Source organism: Raphanus sativus, chromosome 6 (genome assembly GCF_000801105.2).
Source record: "Raphanus sativus cultivar WK10039 chromosome 6, ASM80110v3, whole genome shotgun sequence".
In the NCBI taxonomy this organism is placed as follows: domain Eukaryota; kingdom Viridiplantae; phylum Streptophyta; class Magnoliopsida; order Brassicales; family Brassicaceae; genus Raphanus; species Raphanus sativus.
This window is the reverse complement of record NC_079516.1, coordinates 42,872,092-42,886,510: the sequence shown is the minus strand read 5'-3', so window position 1 is coordinate 42,886,510 and position 14,419 is coordinate 42,872,092. Positions and strand designations below refer to the sequence as shown.

The 14,419-nt window shown below is 28.8% G+C and overlaps 1 protein-coding gene and 1 long non-coding RNA gene across 6 annotated transcripts; one reads left to right on the top strand and one right to left on the bottom strand.

The window, feature by feature from the left end:
• The first annotated feature begins 2,843 nt into the window (after positions 1–2,843).
• Positions 2,844–6,257, top strand: LOC130496551 (uncharacterized). 3 transcript variants are annotated; one of them, XM_056988675.1, is made up of 5 exons: positions 2,845–3,155; positions 3,330–3,400; positions 5,228–5,475; positions 5,833–5,958; positions 6,106–6,249. In XM_056988675.1, the coding sequence occupies exons 2-4, from the start codon at positions 3,339–3,341 to the stop codon at positions 5,940–5,942; spliced, it is 420 nt and encodes a 139-aa protein (XP_056844655.1). In that variant the 5' UTR covers positions 2,845–3,155; positions 3,330–3,338; the 3' UTR covers positions 5,943–5,958; positions 6,106–6,249. The 3 variants fall into 3 exon arrangements, 2 of the variants coding, with proteins under 2 accessions (XP_056844654.1, XP_056844655.1); XM_056988674.1 differs by having other exon boundaries at positions 2,844–3,155; positions 5,228–6,257; XR_008935715.1 differs by lacking the exons at positions 5,228–5,475; positions 5,833–5,958; positions 6,106–6,249 and adding an exon at positions 3,454–3,726 and having other exon boundaries at positions 2,872–3,155.
• A 2,212-nt stretch (positions 6,258–8,469) lies between these two features.
• Positions 8,470–10,417, bottom strand: LOC108860509 (uncharacterized). Of its 3 annotated transcripts, XR_008934937.1 has the most exons (6): positions 9,912–10,400; positions 9,517–9,753; positions 9,317–9,444; positions 9,141–9,203; positions 8,981–9,038; positions 8,470–8,860 (listed from the first exon to the last, which is right to left on the bottom strand). It is a non-coding gene; the product is annotated as an uncharacterized LOC108860509 (long non-coding RNA). The 3 variants fall into 3 exon arrangements; XR_008934938.1 differs by having other exon boundaries at positions 9,317–9,766; positions 9,912–10,417; XR_008934936.1 differs by having other exon boundaries at positions 9,317–9,753; positions 9,912–10,411.
• Between the last annotated feature and the right edge of the window lie 4,002 nt (positions 10,418–14,419).

Below are 14,419 nucleotides of genomic sequence, written 5' to 3'. Positions count from 1 at the left end.
CATTATCTAATAAATTTCTAGGTTATATACTAATTTCATACCAGCAATTCCATGTTCAACAAAACAATCTTCTCTAGTAAAATAGAAGTACCATTTTCCACTACCAAAAAAAGCCATAATAGATTCATTTATTTAATTACATATGTTTGATTATTAATTTACATTAATCTATTAAATATATAAGATTTCTAAATTTTTTAATAATTATAAAGATGTTAAATTACAAATCTATTGAGAAAAATCTAACAAAATCTAACCAAAATTTTAAATATTTTTAATTAATAAATTAAATAATTCCGTAATTAGTAATATAATATTATTATAATTAATTTTAAATAAGAATTTATTATAAAACAAAATAAATTAAAATTGTATGCTATTTTATAAATTTTATAATTATTTTCTACTTTATATTAAAATAGAATTAATATATGAATTAAATATGAAATGATATTAAATTGGTAGATTAAATTTTTAAATAAATAAATTAAATAGTATTCACCATTTAAAAAGGTTAAAGTATTATTCACGGTTAAAAGGAATAAAATTTGTAAATTATTTAATATTCATAAAATAAATTTTTTAATATATGTTAAAATTTTTATTTACAACTAATCTATTTATTTATTTTAAAGTTACAAAATATATTATCTAAAAATGATTATATACCAATATAATAGAACATAGCTAACATTTCTTTAAGTGCTATTTAATTTACAAAATATGCTATTCGAAATCTTTAATTTTTAATTCATTTAAGATACTAAAATAGTTTTAATAATAAATTTAATTTTTATTTCTAATTATGAAAATATGTTCAAAAAAGTTATAAATAGTCTCATTCGAAATTTTCAGATTTTTATATAAAATAATGCATTAGTTTAGCAACAAAAAATAAATAATCATATAATTTTTTAAGTTTAAATTTACGAGGGCGGATCAAAGTCTAGTTTACAATAAAATTGATTTGGTTCGGGTGGAACAACTTGAATTTGGGCTATATGAGAACTCTAAAAATTTGTTTAAAAAAGACAACTCTAATATAACTGACTAATTATCATTTTTTATTTTTTTTTCTTTAGCCATACTACTAATTCTACGCAAAAGTATTATTAGTTATTAATTATTAATTTTTAGTTTAAATAATTTTAGTGTATAATTGGCTAATTATCATTTTATAACTTTTAGTTAGATTTGATGTTTATTTGTTAAACTTTTGTAATTTTTTCACTATTTATTAAAATGTAAAATTTCATTTTGTTTAATAATTTATATATTTTTATTTATTGTATGTAAAATATTAGTGAAATTAATTTTTATACATTTAAAAATGAAAAGTATTTAACTTGTTTTACAATTTGATGCAATTAATAAAACTAATTTGATAAAATATAGATATTTTAGTATTTAGCAATGTGAAAATAAATTGAAAATAGTATGCCATACTCATTTTTAACTATGAGTGTGAACTAGTTAATATTATTAATGTAAAAAAAAAAATTACATTAATAATTGTGATGATAAATAATGTTATATCAAATTTATTTAATACTATTCACAAAACACCAAATTTGGTGTAATGGTATAGTTTTAAGAGTTCTATTGAAAAGAATCCAAAATTTAGTTTTTAGAGTCTCACTGAAATTAATCTAACCCTATAAAACATATGTTTTACAACTGCTGAATCCATGGTTAATTTGTCGTAGATGATGTGTTACAACGATTTAACTATGATAACTGATTCGTCGCAAATCGTCCAAACATGCAATTTTTCATAAATTGCTTGTTAGTGTTGACCATGTATACAAATTTATCGTAAAGTCATCCCATCTTCGTAAATTTTATGAGGAATTAGCAAATGCTTCCAAGTTAATTCGTAGAAATTTTTAAGAGGAATTAACAAGGGTTTTTTTTGTTAATTACTTGTAAATTTTACGAAGAACGAACAAGGGGTCGACGGAATCGAACCATTCACATTTGAAGATGACATATTTCAGTTTCATTAATCCAGAGAATTCCACATCAATAATCACTCGCAAAATCATGTAGAAATTTGTTTAATCTTTCACACATATTCCATAATTAGTGTTGTCCGACATCTCCGTACACCTTACCATTTCAGTTTTACTTGTACATTGTTGCATCTGGAAGTGTATTAAATTTTATTGCATCAAGGTTGACATCTGGGGATACGGTATGTTTTTCGATTTAGGAAAATGTATTTTTTCTAGATATATATGTATTCCTATAGAAAAAATGAAATTTAGTTTTGAGACTGCTATAAATACATGTCTAAGGATTGTAAAATTATTCATTCATATAATAATAAGAAATCCTAAATGGGCACTTGTCTCAATATTTTTTTGTTCGTTAATTCGCATTTGTTCACAACTTATATTCATTGTTAAAGAATTGTAAATATTTCCCTCGTAAAATGATTGTTATTTTACAACAAAAAAATTTCTCTTCCATTGAGATAGTCATCGCAAAATTACATAATATTATATGAAGAAATATTTTTTTCCTAAATTTATTTTGAATTTACGTTGATTTTATTTTTTCTTTGTAATACTGTTATCACTTTGTCGTCAATTTATGACGATCTATATTCTTCCTAAATGTTTATTGTTATATATATGTTTTTTTTTAACAACATGGATATCATTATAGATATTTTTTCTTGTAGTGTACTATTTAAGTTCAATTTTATAGGTTTTTAATGAAAAAATTACTTTCTAGAACACATTTTGACTTTACAATATCACAATAAGACACATTCAACTTGCAACACACATTATGCTTGTATAATGTCCATGATACCCTCTTGATCAACACCTCACTCTCTTTACCTTTTTACTTTTTTGTGCTTTAGTTGTTTTTTTGTTTTAATTTGGTGATTTAGAAAAAACAGAGAAAGTCACTTTCCTAAATACGTTCCCAATTCACAAACCTAATCTTAATTTTTAGATTTTCTATGGTTGCAAATTCTTTTATCATTTTATCACCCTAATCACTTTCAGTCTCTCATCCATGAATCATAATCACTTTCATCTCCACACTAATCTGTTTCGTATGCGTCGTCTCTGAGCCACCGGTCCACCGTCGAACAAAGCTCCGACACCTGCTCCCATGAGCAACTGATTTCGACATGCAAGGTTAATTTACTTTTTGGCTAATTTGGGAACTCTTTGTTAAAGCAATTTCAGTCAAGATTATTGGATATGAAAAAATCTTATATGGAGTGTTGTTCATCAGCTAAATCTCATCTCTTATTTGATTGCAATTGATTAAATATGTAGTAACTACCCAAAAATTTGAAACTTTTTCAGATATTGTGGATGTGCTGGAGCTATCACAGCACCAAGATGCCTCGTGAAACTATACAAAGAAGAAAGCTATGGTGAGTTGTGCTTATGAAATTCTTGTGTATATGTGTGTTTTGTCATGTGAAAGAATGGATGATTTTAATGGGAGCAAGAAAGACTAAAGATAAGTCCATGAATCTACACGTATGGTTCCCAATAAGCTCAGGAAAAGAGATATCTCTTAATTTTTCTCAGGTTTTGAGTTAGGCTTCTGTTAGCTTATGTAGTGTGTCAAAACAAATTTTTTTCAGTTTACGTTTGAAAGCTTATGTTTTTTGGGGTTGTGCATGAAAGCTTATGTTTTTGTAATTGTTAGTCGAATGTGAACCTTGTTTTTTAGTCATCTATTATTCATGTCTTAGTGTCCATGTCCATAATTTATTTATAATTCTATTATCTACACTTAGATATCCATGTCCACATTTTTTTCTGTATATATATTAATACATATATATATATATATATATGATAATGGATGTTAAAAGATAGAGAATTTAATATAGAATTTAATGTGACAAATTTTTTTTGTTTTTATATTTAAAATTTGAGATAAAAGTAATGAAAACATCAAGTGATAAAAATAACAATAATATAAATAACCAAAAACTAACTATTATAAAACTCCAAAGCACATCTTCTTCTCTCAGTGAGGACATTTTAAGATCTATTTTTGTCTATATATTTTATATATTTTAACAATCATATAAAAATGTATATATATAAAATGTGGATGAATAAAATCTGAACATGTAAAAATTTATGTATTTCAACAATTTTAATTACCCCTAACTATATGTATCCACAATTTATTTTTCCACATTTTAGTGTTAATGTCCACAATTAATATATAACTTTATCATCCACATTTTGATGTTCATGTCCATATCTTTTTCTATATATATATATATGTTAATATAATATATATATATATATATATATCAATATGGATGTTAAAAGATAGATAATTTTATATATAATCCAGTGTGATAATTATTTTTATTTTATGTATTATAAAATTTGAGATAAAAGTTAATTAAAACTTGACATCAATAGACCAGTTTGAGATAAAACTTGGTCTCTACTGTCCTTTACACACGACACTCATCCTCTCTTTCTCATCCAGAGACATAAATGTCACAAATAAATACAGCACATCTAATATGTGTCTGACCAGCAACAAGTGTCTGATTGTGTTAAAAAGGAGAACAATGTGTCCTATAACGTAACTCACTCTTTTTAATCAATAGTTGTTAATAAATAAACTAGCTAGCACATATCTTTTATTTGTCGCTCCAAGTTTTATCTTGTTTAGACTAGAATTTCAATTTACTGATGCACTAATTATTTTGTTACGTTTGACGTGTTGGTCCCAGATGCTATTTTAGTTGTGTCCACTCAGATGCCAAATTTGTTAAATTGATTTCTCTATTAGACACAAAGTGTCCCACATCGGAAGTTGGAATGGATCCTTAGTTATATATAAGATAGATGAGCCTCTCCACTAATCACCAATTAGTTTTAAGTGTGAAGCCCATCTAGCTTAACATGGTATCAGAGCTCGATCCACGCAGTCTAACCCGATCCACATCGATCTGGCCCAAAGTTGGCCCATCGATCTTTGCCCGAGCATTTCGAGATTGACGCTCAGAGAGCCATCATCTCGAGGGGGCGTATTAGACACAAAGTGTCTCACATCGGAAGTTGGAAGGGATCCTTAGTTATATATAAGATAGATGAGCCTCTCCACTAATCACCAATTGGTTTTAAGTGTGAAGCCCATCTAGCTTAACACTCTCCACCTTGTTTCTTTTCAAATGCCAAATTTGTTAAATTGATCTCTCCACCTTGATTTTTGTTTATAGGTACATGCCGTTTTTTGAAGACTGCATTGGTGCTTTGGAGGGAACTCACTTACCTGTTCGTCCTCCGTCTGATAATCCAGAACCGTACAAAGGCAGGAAAGGAGAACTGACAATCAATGTTCTCGTAATATGCAATTTGAAAATGCGCTTCATTTACGCATACGTGGGAGTTTCTGGAAAAGCTCATGACACAAAAGTTCTTACACATTTTGCGACACATGAATCATTCTTCCTTCATCCACCAGATGGTAAGTACTATCTAGTTGACTCCGGTTATCCAACTAGAACCGGTTATCTAGGTCCGCATCGTAGAACTAGGTATCATCTTGACCAGTTTTCTAGGGGAAGACCACTAACAAATGCTAGAGTGTTTAACCGGAAGAATGCCAGTTTACGTTCTGTGATTGAAAGAATATTTGATGTTTAGAAACCAAAGTGGAGGATTTTATATAGAAAACATCCGAAGAATGATGTTAAAAAGTGGGTGAAGATTGTGACGGCAACTATGGCACTTCATAATTTTATTCGAGATTCATTGTATGAAGACCGTGATTTCACTTATTGAGAAACGGTAAATGAGTATGAACATTATGGTGACCAAGCAGTAGAAGAGCTTGAGCATACTCTATACCTTCCATCTGGTGATAGAGCAATGGAGATTCGACGTGATGCAATCACTGAAAAGATAGCAAGAGAAAGTCGACTTCCATATTAGTTTCATATATGAAGAGGTTTGTATTTGAATTTGCTTTTGTCTGTTCATTTTAAATTTGCATTTGAGTTTTATTGCCTTGGTTAAGCGTGTAGTGTTTTACTATGTAATGGTCTGATATTTGAATTTGCTTTTGTTTGTTCAATTTTTTTTCTTTAAAATGCAGGCACTGCAAGGCTTGATGTTTTGAGCAGAGAAGTTAAATATTTTGTGTAAAAGGCATTTGAGTTTGATGTTATCATTGTTGTAAAACATGAAAATATAGTTTAATGTTTATTATTGTTACTTTATAATGTTATAGAACATAAAAAATGAATTTGATATTTATTTTTATTTATGTCTATTTCATTTGCAGTTAAACATAATTTTTTACAAGTTAGTAAAGCATGAAAATAGAGTTTAATATTTATTACTGTTACTTTATAATGTTATAAAAAATGAAAAATTGAATTTGATGTTTATTTTTATTTACGTCTATTTTATTTGTAGTTAGACATAATTTTTTACAAGTTCGTTTCACTTTTGAATATAGTTACATACATATTTGACAAAAAGAGAAAATAAGAAGGTTGTCATTTGACATAAAACTCATTCAAATACCAAATACAGAAATATAAAATGAACATAACTACATCCAGATACAGTTTTCATAAGCATGATCCAAAATATCCAGAATCGCGAACGAATGATATCTGAATGCTGCATTTAATTATTGCGTTCGGGTGCTGCTTCTGGAATTCTCATCCAATTCACGAAACCAACAGGATATACTTTAGTATTAGCAAAGTGGATCCAAAGACTACCTCAGGACCAAGAGCTTAATGTAAGTATTTTCGGGTGATATCTGTATCAAATTATTTTTATTAAGTGATACCACAAACACCAAAGGACTTCTGAAGATGAAGGCGATGGTCCATTCTTATTCCACCTTTTGTCAATTTGGTGTCAATCAAACTGTTCCTTTCTCTTTTATTTATTTTCTGATCTTCTCTTTGTAGCTCCTTGATAAATACCTTTTCTTTATGATTTACTAGGGGATGCCCGCCCTTCGGGCGGGTTGTAAACGTCATAAAATGTGATTTTAAATTATTAGATTGCGGTGTTCAAAAAAAAAAATTATTAGATTGCGTTTAGATTGATAAGTATATCCCTTAATGTACTAAGCAAAAAGGTAGGTGACCTGTCATCTCGTGTGTTATTAGTGTAGACGATATTAACTTCTTTTTTTTATCGAGACCCCATCTCTTGCAGCCAGAGAAGCGTAGGTGCAGCAGCTCTCTAGCTGCATTGAACCCTTGAAATTCATACTGTCCTAACCCATACCCATGAGTCATTATCTCCCTAAAGATATTGTCATATTATTGGAACCATGTTTCTGCAACTAAATTTGGGTTCCCACCCTTGTCTCAAATATTTTTTTTTCGTTCCTCATAAATAAGCATCAAAGATTCTTTGCTGGAGAAGTTTGAGAGAATTTTTAATACAATGACCAAATAATTATAGTTTAGTTAAAAACAATGCCTTTAAAAAAAATGCACATCAAGCATTCATTTTCTACTAAATCACAAACATTGTTAGCACTTCATGCATCCTTTTAAAGCTGAGCTCCTCTCACAAATAATCCTGCTGGAAATCAATTTAAAAAACATCTTAGATCAATTTAAAATTATCTTAGGATCCATTCTCAAATATAAGTATTTGATTTTTGCGTAGCCAATTAGTGTCTACTAATTAGAATATATTGATTAGTAAAATATTGTTAATATAAAATAATATTATATTGAAAATTTGTTTGTTGGAAATAAAGTTTGTTTTATTTTAAACATATTAGATGTAAATGTCATTATTTAACATTTTCATCAATAATTTTTTTTAAATTATGGATAAGCTAGTATTTTTTAAATTCCACATTTACAATAACCTTACATTTTGTGTTCCTAATAACAACTTTCACTACTTTGATCAAAAAAAAAAAATAACAACTTTCACTACTTTTCATAATAACCTTACATTCTGTGTTATTTTTTTTTTTGTAAATTATGGATGAGGTTTTCATAATATCTCCAAAATCTTTCATGTCTTCGTACTTCATCTTCATATTCATATCATCTCAAGATTATACCTTCTCGAATTCACATCTCTAAAATTTACATATGCTCCTCTTGATGATTTGACATAAAGAGTCATAAAACTATACAAACTTTTGAGCCATCTCACATACTCCCTCTGTATCATTTTAAAAGATGTTTAATTTTTTTGCACCAAAATTAAAAAAACACAGAATTTTATATATTTTATCTTAATTACATAAAATAATATTAAATTAAATTAATTTAACCAATAAAAACAATATTTTGTAATTGATCACAAATTTCAACTCATTAAATTTTATTTAGAACTAAGAAAACATCAATCATTTTGAAACAAAATTGAAATCCTTAAATACCACTTATAATGATACGGAAGGAGTATTTCTCTCTATTAGTTTTGTTCTTATATTGTTTTACTTTCCAATATGCTAAATACTGAATCTCATAACGATTTTGAATTTATTTATATGTTTAGTATTTATATGTATATACGTAAGAACATCTGTTATAAAAATATACATCGCTAAACAATCTAAAAATTATTTTCAGTTTGTTTGCTGTTTTTCTGTCCTACGCCTTGATTTTTTTTTTGCTTCCTCAAGTGTGCTCAAGTATGCTAGCTTACGTCCACTCTCTTTGCCTTTTTCAGAAACCCATGCCAACAGCTGAAAACCAAGGAAGCTGAACCAAGGAATACAATCATCCCTAATTTTTTTCTATTTCTTGAACTTACAACATAGTATTTGCAGGCCAGATCGTGATATTCCATTTCATGCTTATATTTCATCCTTGCCTGTGATATCCCATTTCATGCATATATTTCATCCTTGCCTGCAACAATCATTGGCTTCTGTAAGCCTTTATGAGAGCTATCATCAAAAGAATCAACTCACAAACTCAACTATTCTCTTGTGAATTAATAAAAAAAGACTAACAATAAGCAAGCCATACCCAATGGAAACAGTCCTCTTCATCCTTCAGTCACTTCGATACAGTAAAATTAAATGAACTACAGGAGGAATGATCAATAAACAAATAATTAAATAAACGGAATTGACAGAGGGATTATGTTTCAAAACTAAGTTGTTTATGAGTTCTAAGAACGGAGTACCTGAGCGTGGAGGAGAGCATATCTACCCATCAACTGGACACTGCGTTTAACGTACCAAGATTTCTAGCAAGTAGAACAGAAAACAGTTAAAAAAAAAAATAGAACAGAGTAGCCATTATACTAAGAAAGAAATTCTATTGCTAGTGGAATTGTGTAGATGATTAGCAAAACAATACCTCTCTCCTTGACCAGTGGTTGGAGTTGATTTTGTTTTTCATCTGAATTTCGCTATGTATAAATAATCCTTTCAACAGATACATAATATCAAACTGACCACGCAACAAAGGAATAACACGTCCAGTCCCTATAACCAAAAAACAGAGAATAAAGTGATGGCAGGAGTCATTTTCTCACATGCCTATCTGCTCGAACTTACCACCGAAATTTCGGAGATTCCAGTCAACGTCGGCGTGTTCAAGAAGGATTGCACGGATCTCACTCGGCGATTGTTTTTGTTGAAGCCATTTGGTAGAGGAGATCACAGACTCGAAGCTGATCGATTTCGCCGCTCTGTCTTCCTCAGAGAAAGATTGGTGGTCTGATCTTGTGGTTGGGGTTCAAGCTGCAAAGAGTCTCCTCTCCTCAACCACTCAATGGCAAGCTCTTGAATCCTCTGTAAGCAAAATCTAACAATTCAAAATAAGGATCCCCCAATTTTGTTTATCGTTCTTAAATCTACAATTCTCAGATTCAGATGTTAAAATCCTTCGCTGATGCAGATTACTGGTATAGTATCGGTAAAAAAATAAAATTGAAATCACTGACTATTACCATGGTAATCTCTGGTTAGGCTAAACTTTGATTGTTCTTGGTTCTATAACCGCGACGTGAAGAAGAGGCTTAACAACTGTATGCCGATGAAAGACATGTCACATGGGGAACGCCATGGCTGTTGTCTGAGTTTCAAATCGATAGAAAGGTAAGATTTTGGAGAAGTGATGAGATTTGTGGTTGTAACCATTCCAATTTATAGGATTAAAGGATCCGGAGAACATAAGAGGAGGTGCATCATAATTTAAGGCGAGGGGATGTGTAGGATGAAAGGACGTAGATGAAAAGTTTTTTACAGAGGCGGTCCGTCGAGGTGAAGCTACAAAGACGATAACAAAACTCTGGAAAATATTCTAAAGTCATGGGCCAGGGGAGATATCGGCCCAAGTTTAAAACAATAACACAATTAAACAGAAAAGCCCACGACGCCATTGTTTAATGATACGGTGCGTAGGAAGTGACTTCGACAGGTGTCAACATGTCTTGAAACGAATTTATGTGCTGGCAGCTGATGTGTCATCAGGATAGAAACATCCTTTCTTTATATATATAGATAATCATTTTCTTGTTTATTTTATGTATGTTTTTAGTGGAGGAGATCGTTTTTCTTCTTCTCAAATATCGATAAACAATGTCCTACATGTTTTAAGTTTCCTAGCTTTGGTGCTAAATGCTTTTGTTTTGTTTTATTCCCGCCTTTAAAACACACTCATTTTTGCAACTTAAGAGTGCTTTCTATAATGGTGTGACCACAAGCTCACTATATGTCTTCGGTTTCCCATTTATTTGTGCTACAATATGAATATGTATACACTTATATTTGTGCCACTGTACATGGAACTTTCAAAATGTAGGCATGACCTGCTTTAAAAATTTGTTTGATAATATCTTCTTGCATTTGTCCTTTCAAGATTAGGATAGCTTTTCTAGGTTAACGCTTACATATTCTGATCCTTAAATCTTAACTAAATTATGTATATATGGATCTCATATGAAATTTTAATAAGAAAATATATATCTCAAGCATAAAACACGACTTCAACACCTATATAACTATAGCTCGTGTAAGTTTCTTACATGACATTGTTGCCTAATTGACTACATTATATATAATTTTTTTTATAATCATGTCTTTGTCAATATTTAATATAGATGGTTCAAAGGTATAGCTAATACGAATGGTCCATATATATAAGGAAAATGCAAACTGACTTTGAATATACCAGATCCGAACTGGTTAAATTTAGGCTGTCACATTCTTAGAATATGCATGGGATAGAAAGAAACATATACAATGAGTGAAAATAAATAGAAAACCTTAGCTCGGAATGTCACATAAGCAATTGCTACCTTATTATACAGTGTGAAATGTAATGTTTTATAACTTACACAAGAGGAAGATTGCAATTTTATGCAATGGTATTTCCAAAAGACGACCCCAAGATAGAAAATAGTGGATTTAAAAGAAAATCGATAGAGTAAGGACCTTTTTTTACTTGTTTTGCTGTTTTGCATGAAAAGGAGAATCCTAAATAGGTTAATGGTAATAAGATATCATAAGTACGTAATAATCAAATTAGGTACGGTGGACAATAAAGACCAGCATTTTAATTCGTAATCTAGGCAGACATGCTTTGAAATTTTCTGATGAAAATGACAAATTAAAGCAAAATACTTGTAACCGATTTTTATCTATTTAGCAAAAATGTTTTTAAAGATGATATTAACTGGTATTGGTATCGATCTATTATATGCATCTGTATTTAGCATTGGTAGACCTCATACAATAAGTATCCTAAGTTTGTTGTCCTAACTTAGGATACTTATTGATTCGGTTTTGGAATAATCACAAACATTATTTTATTATTGTTCAACTACAAATATATATAAACTGACAGTTATTGTTTGTGGTTCTAATCTAAACAAAAGAAAAACTATAGACTGGAAAGATGATATATATACAACGAAAATATTTTTTTTATATTATATCTACTTATGACAGATATTTATTGAAAATATCTTAAGATTTATAATCTTTTCTCACTAATACAAGAAAATTACATAAAATATTTTAGATTTTGTTTTATTTGTAATTAAATCAGCGTATAAACAATATATACCGCGGTGTACTTACAATATTAGAACTATATCAATTCAAATAAATGCACAGCTAATCATTTAAGGAAAAACTGTGAATTAGAGAGACGATCTAGGGCTGTTCAATATGGCAAAACCAAACCGTACCGAACCGAACCGAATCGAAATAGACAATATGGTTTGGATTTGGTATATACCATACAAACCGAATGGATGTAATTTTCTAAAAACCGTAGGATTTGGATATGGTTTGGTATATAACCGATAAAACCGAATAAACCGAATAAAACCGATCAAAAATAGAAACATGTAAATATGTATATATTTCATAACGACGTATGAAAATCATAAGTTAATTTGTTTGCTAATAACTATTACCATATTTTTTACAGTAATAAAGAAGTCATGATTTGTAAAACATTTGAAGTATAATTAAATAACAATTCATCGCAACCGATGCTTCTTATTTTTTAGTCTTCTTTTTGATCTTTTTGCTTTATTTTAGCATTGACTAAATTGAAATAAAGATTATAAATTTGATGGACAACAATTAGTAGAAATTCTTCACAACTTTTTTTAATCTATAAATGAACAGAGATTCGTGTTCAATCGAAGAAACATGAATTTGATGAACGGTAAATATAGAAGAGTAGAAAAAATTTCTTTATTGTTTCGTGCTTCTGTTTTGTTTTTAGTTTACTTTTATTCAAAATTTTGAGCTTTGATTTTAATTCTAGATTTGATTATTTTATTAGATTGTATAAGCGTTTTTTATTTTTTGTTCTTTTATTTAAACATATAATATTTTTTAATAAATGACTCTGTTGACAACATGACTTTAAAATTCATATAATATGATCACAAAATAAAGAATTATGTTTTTTGGTATAAAACCGAATAAACCGAAAACCGACAGTATATAAACCGAACCGAACCGATGTAAATATGGATTTAGAATGGTAATTGTATTTTACTAACCGAAATACCGAAAAACCGAAAAAACCGAACCGAAACCAAACCGATATCCGGATTGAACACCCCTAAGACGATCCCTTTTTTCTTTTTCTTTTTAACATTTCATTTAATCAACTCAATAGGCATAAACAGTGAATACAAAATTCATAAAATTCTGATAAAATCCATACGACCTAAAACTAAAACTGCCCCGTTACAGGTCTGAAAGATACATATAGAGATGATTCTTTTTCTGAAAAATAAATAAATAAAAACAAAGATGGTCACTCTAATAGGTAGAAAATGTCACAAAATATCAACATAATCCTTCCTAGCTAGCTTTATATATATAAGCGTCGACAAAAAAAACTAGCTAAATATTAGCAATACCCCAGTTACAAAAAAAAATATATATATTAGCAATACTCATCATTTCATTATTCCAGGAAATAATAAGTCATAATAATTAATGAGACTATTGAACGCCGTGTGTGTTATGTAATGTGTTTATGTGGATGCATCGATGCTCGTTCATATCTATCACAACAAAAGTGGTCCTAGAAATACAAAACACAAACTCACTTCAATAGGATCAAGGTGGAAAGCCAGGCAAAGGATGGTCATGGCCACGTGGGAGATGTGGTCCATGTCCGAATCAACGTCTGTTCCTCTATCACCCTACGTTTGTTCTTCCCCCTAATTTTATGCATTCCTATCAATGGATTACTAAAAGAATCTTACAAAAATCTAAATTGAAAAAGGCTAAGATTTCAGAATTAAAAAATAGAATAATTTGGATTAACAGGTTTCTAAAGTTTAGCAATCAAAATTCAGACCATTTTATTGATTTTTTAAAATTACACAATGAGAAAATAATTTTGACATCGATTTATTGGGAATTATCTTCTCAGTATTGGAATAAAAATATAAACTCTTTGTTTTTTGAAAATATATTTTAAATCAAATTCATAATTTAAAATTTGAAAATGATTTTATTTAAATATCATATTTTCAAAATAAATTTATATTCAAATACATATTTTGATTTTTTAAAGAATTATATGAATTAAAAAATTTGATGATAAGAATTTATAAGTATGGAATAAAAATGTATAATTTATTATTAATTTTTCAAAGGAATATGATAAAAATAGGATGAGAATTTTGGTTGGCCAATACCGATTTTGATAATTATATTTAAACTTTTAAAAATATGTGTAAATAATTATTTTGGTTTGAATATTTTAGATAGTTCATATTTCAGAAAAAAATCAAAACGTACAAAATATTAAAGATTATATAATTTATGAATTTAAATATTTTATTATGTTAGGAATTATAACAAATTGTTTTTTTTTGTTATCCAAATTGTTTTTATTTACTACCAACACAAGTTGATTTCAGTAACAATCTTGATCAAAGTAATAAACATATTTTTATTTGTTATTTCACTATCT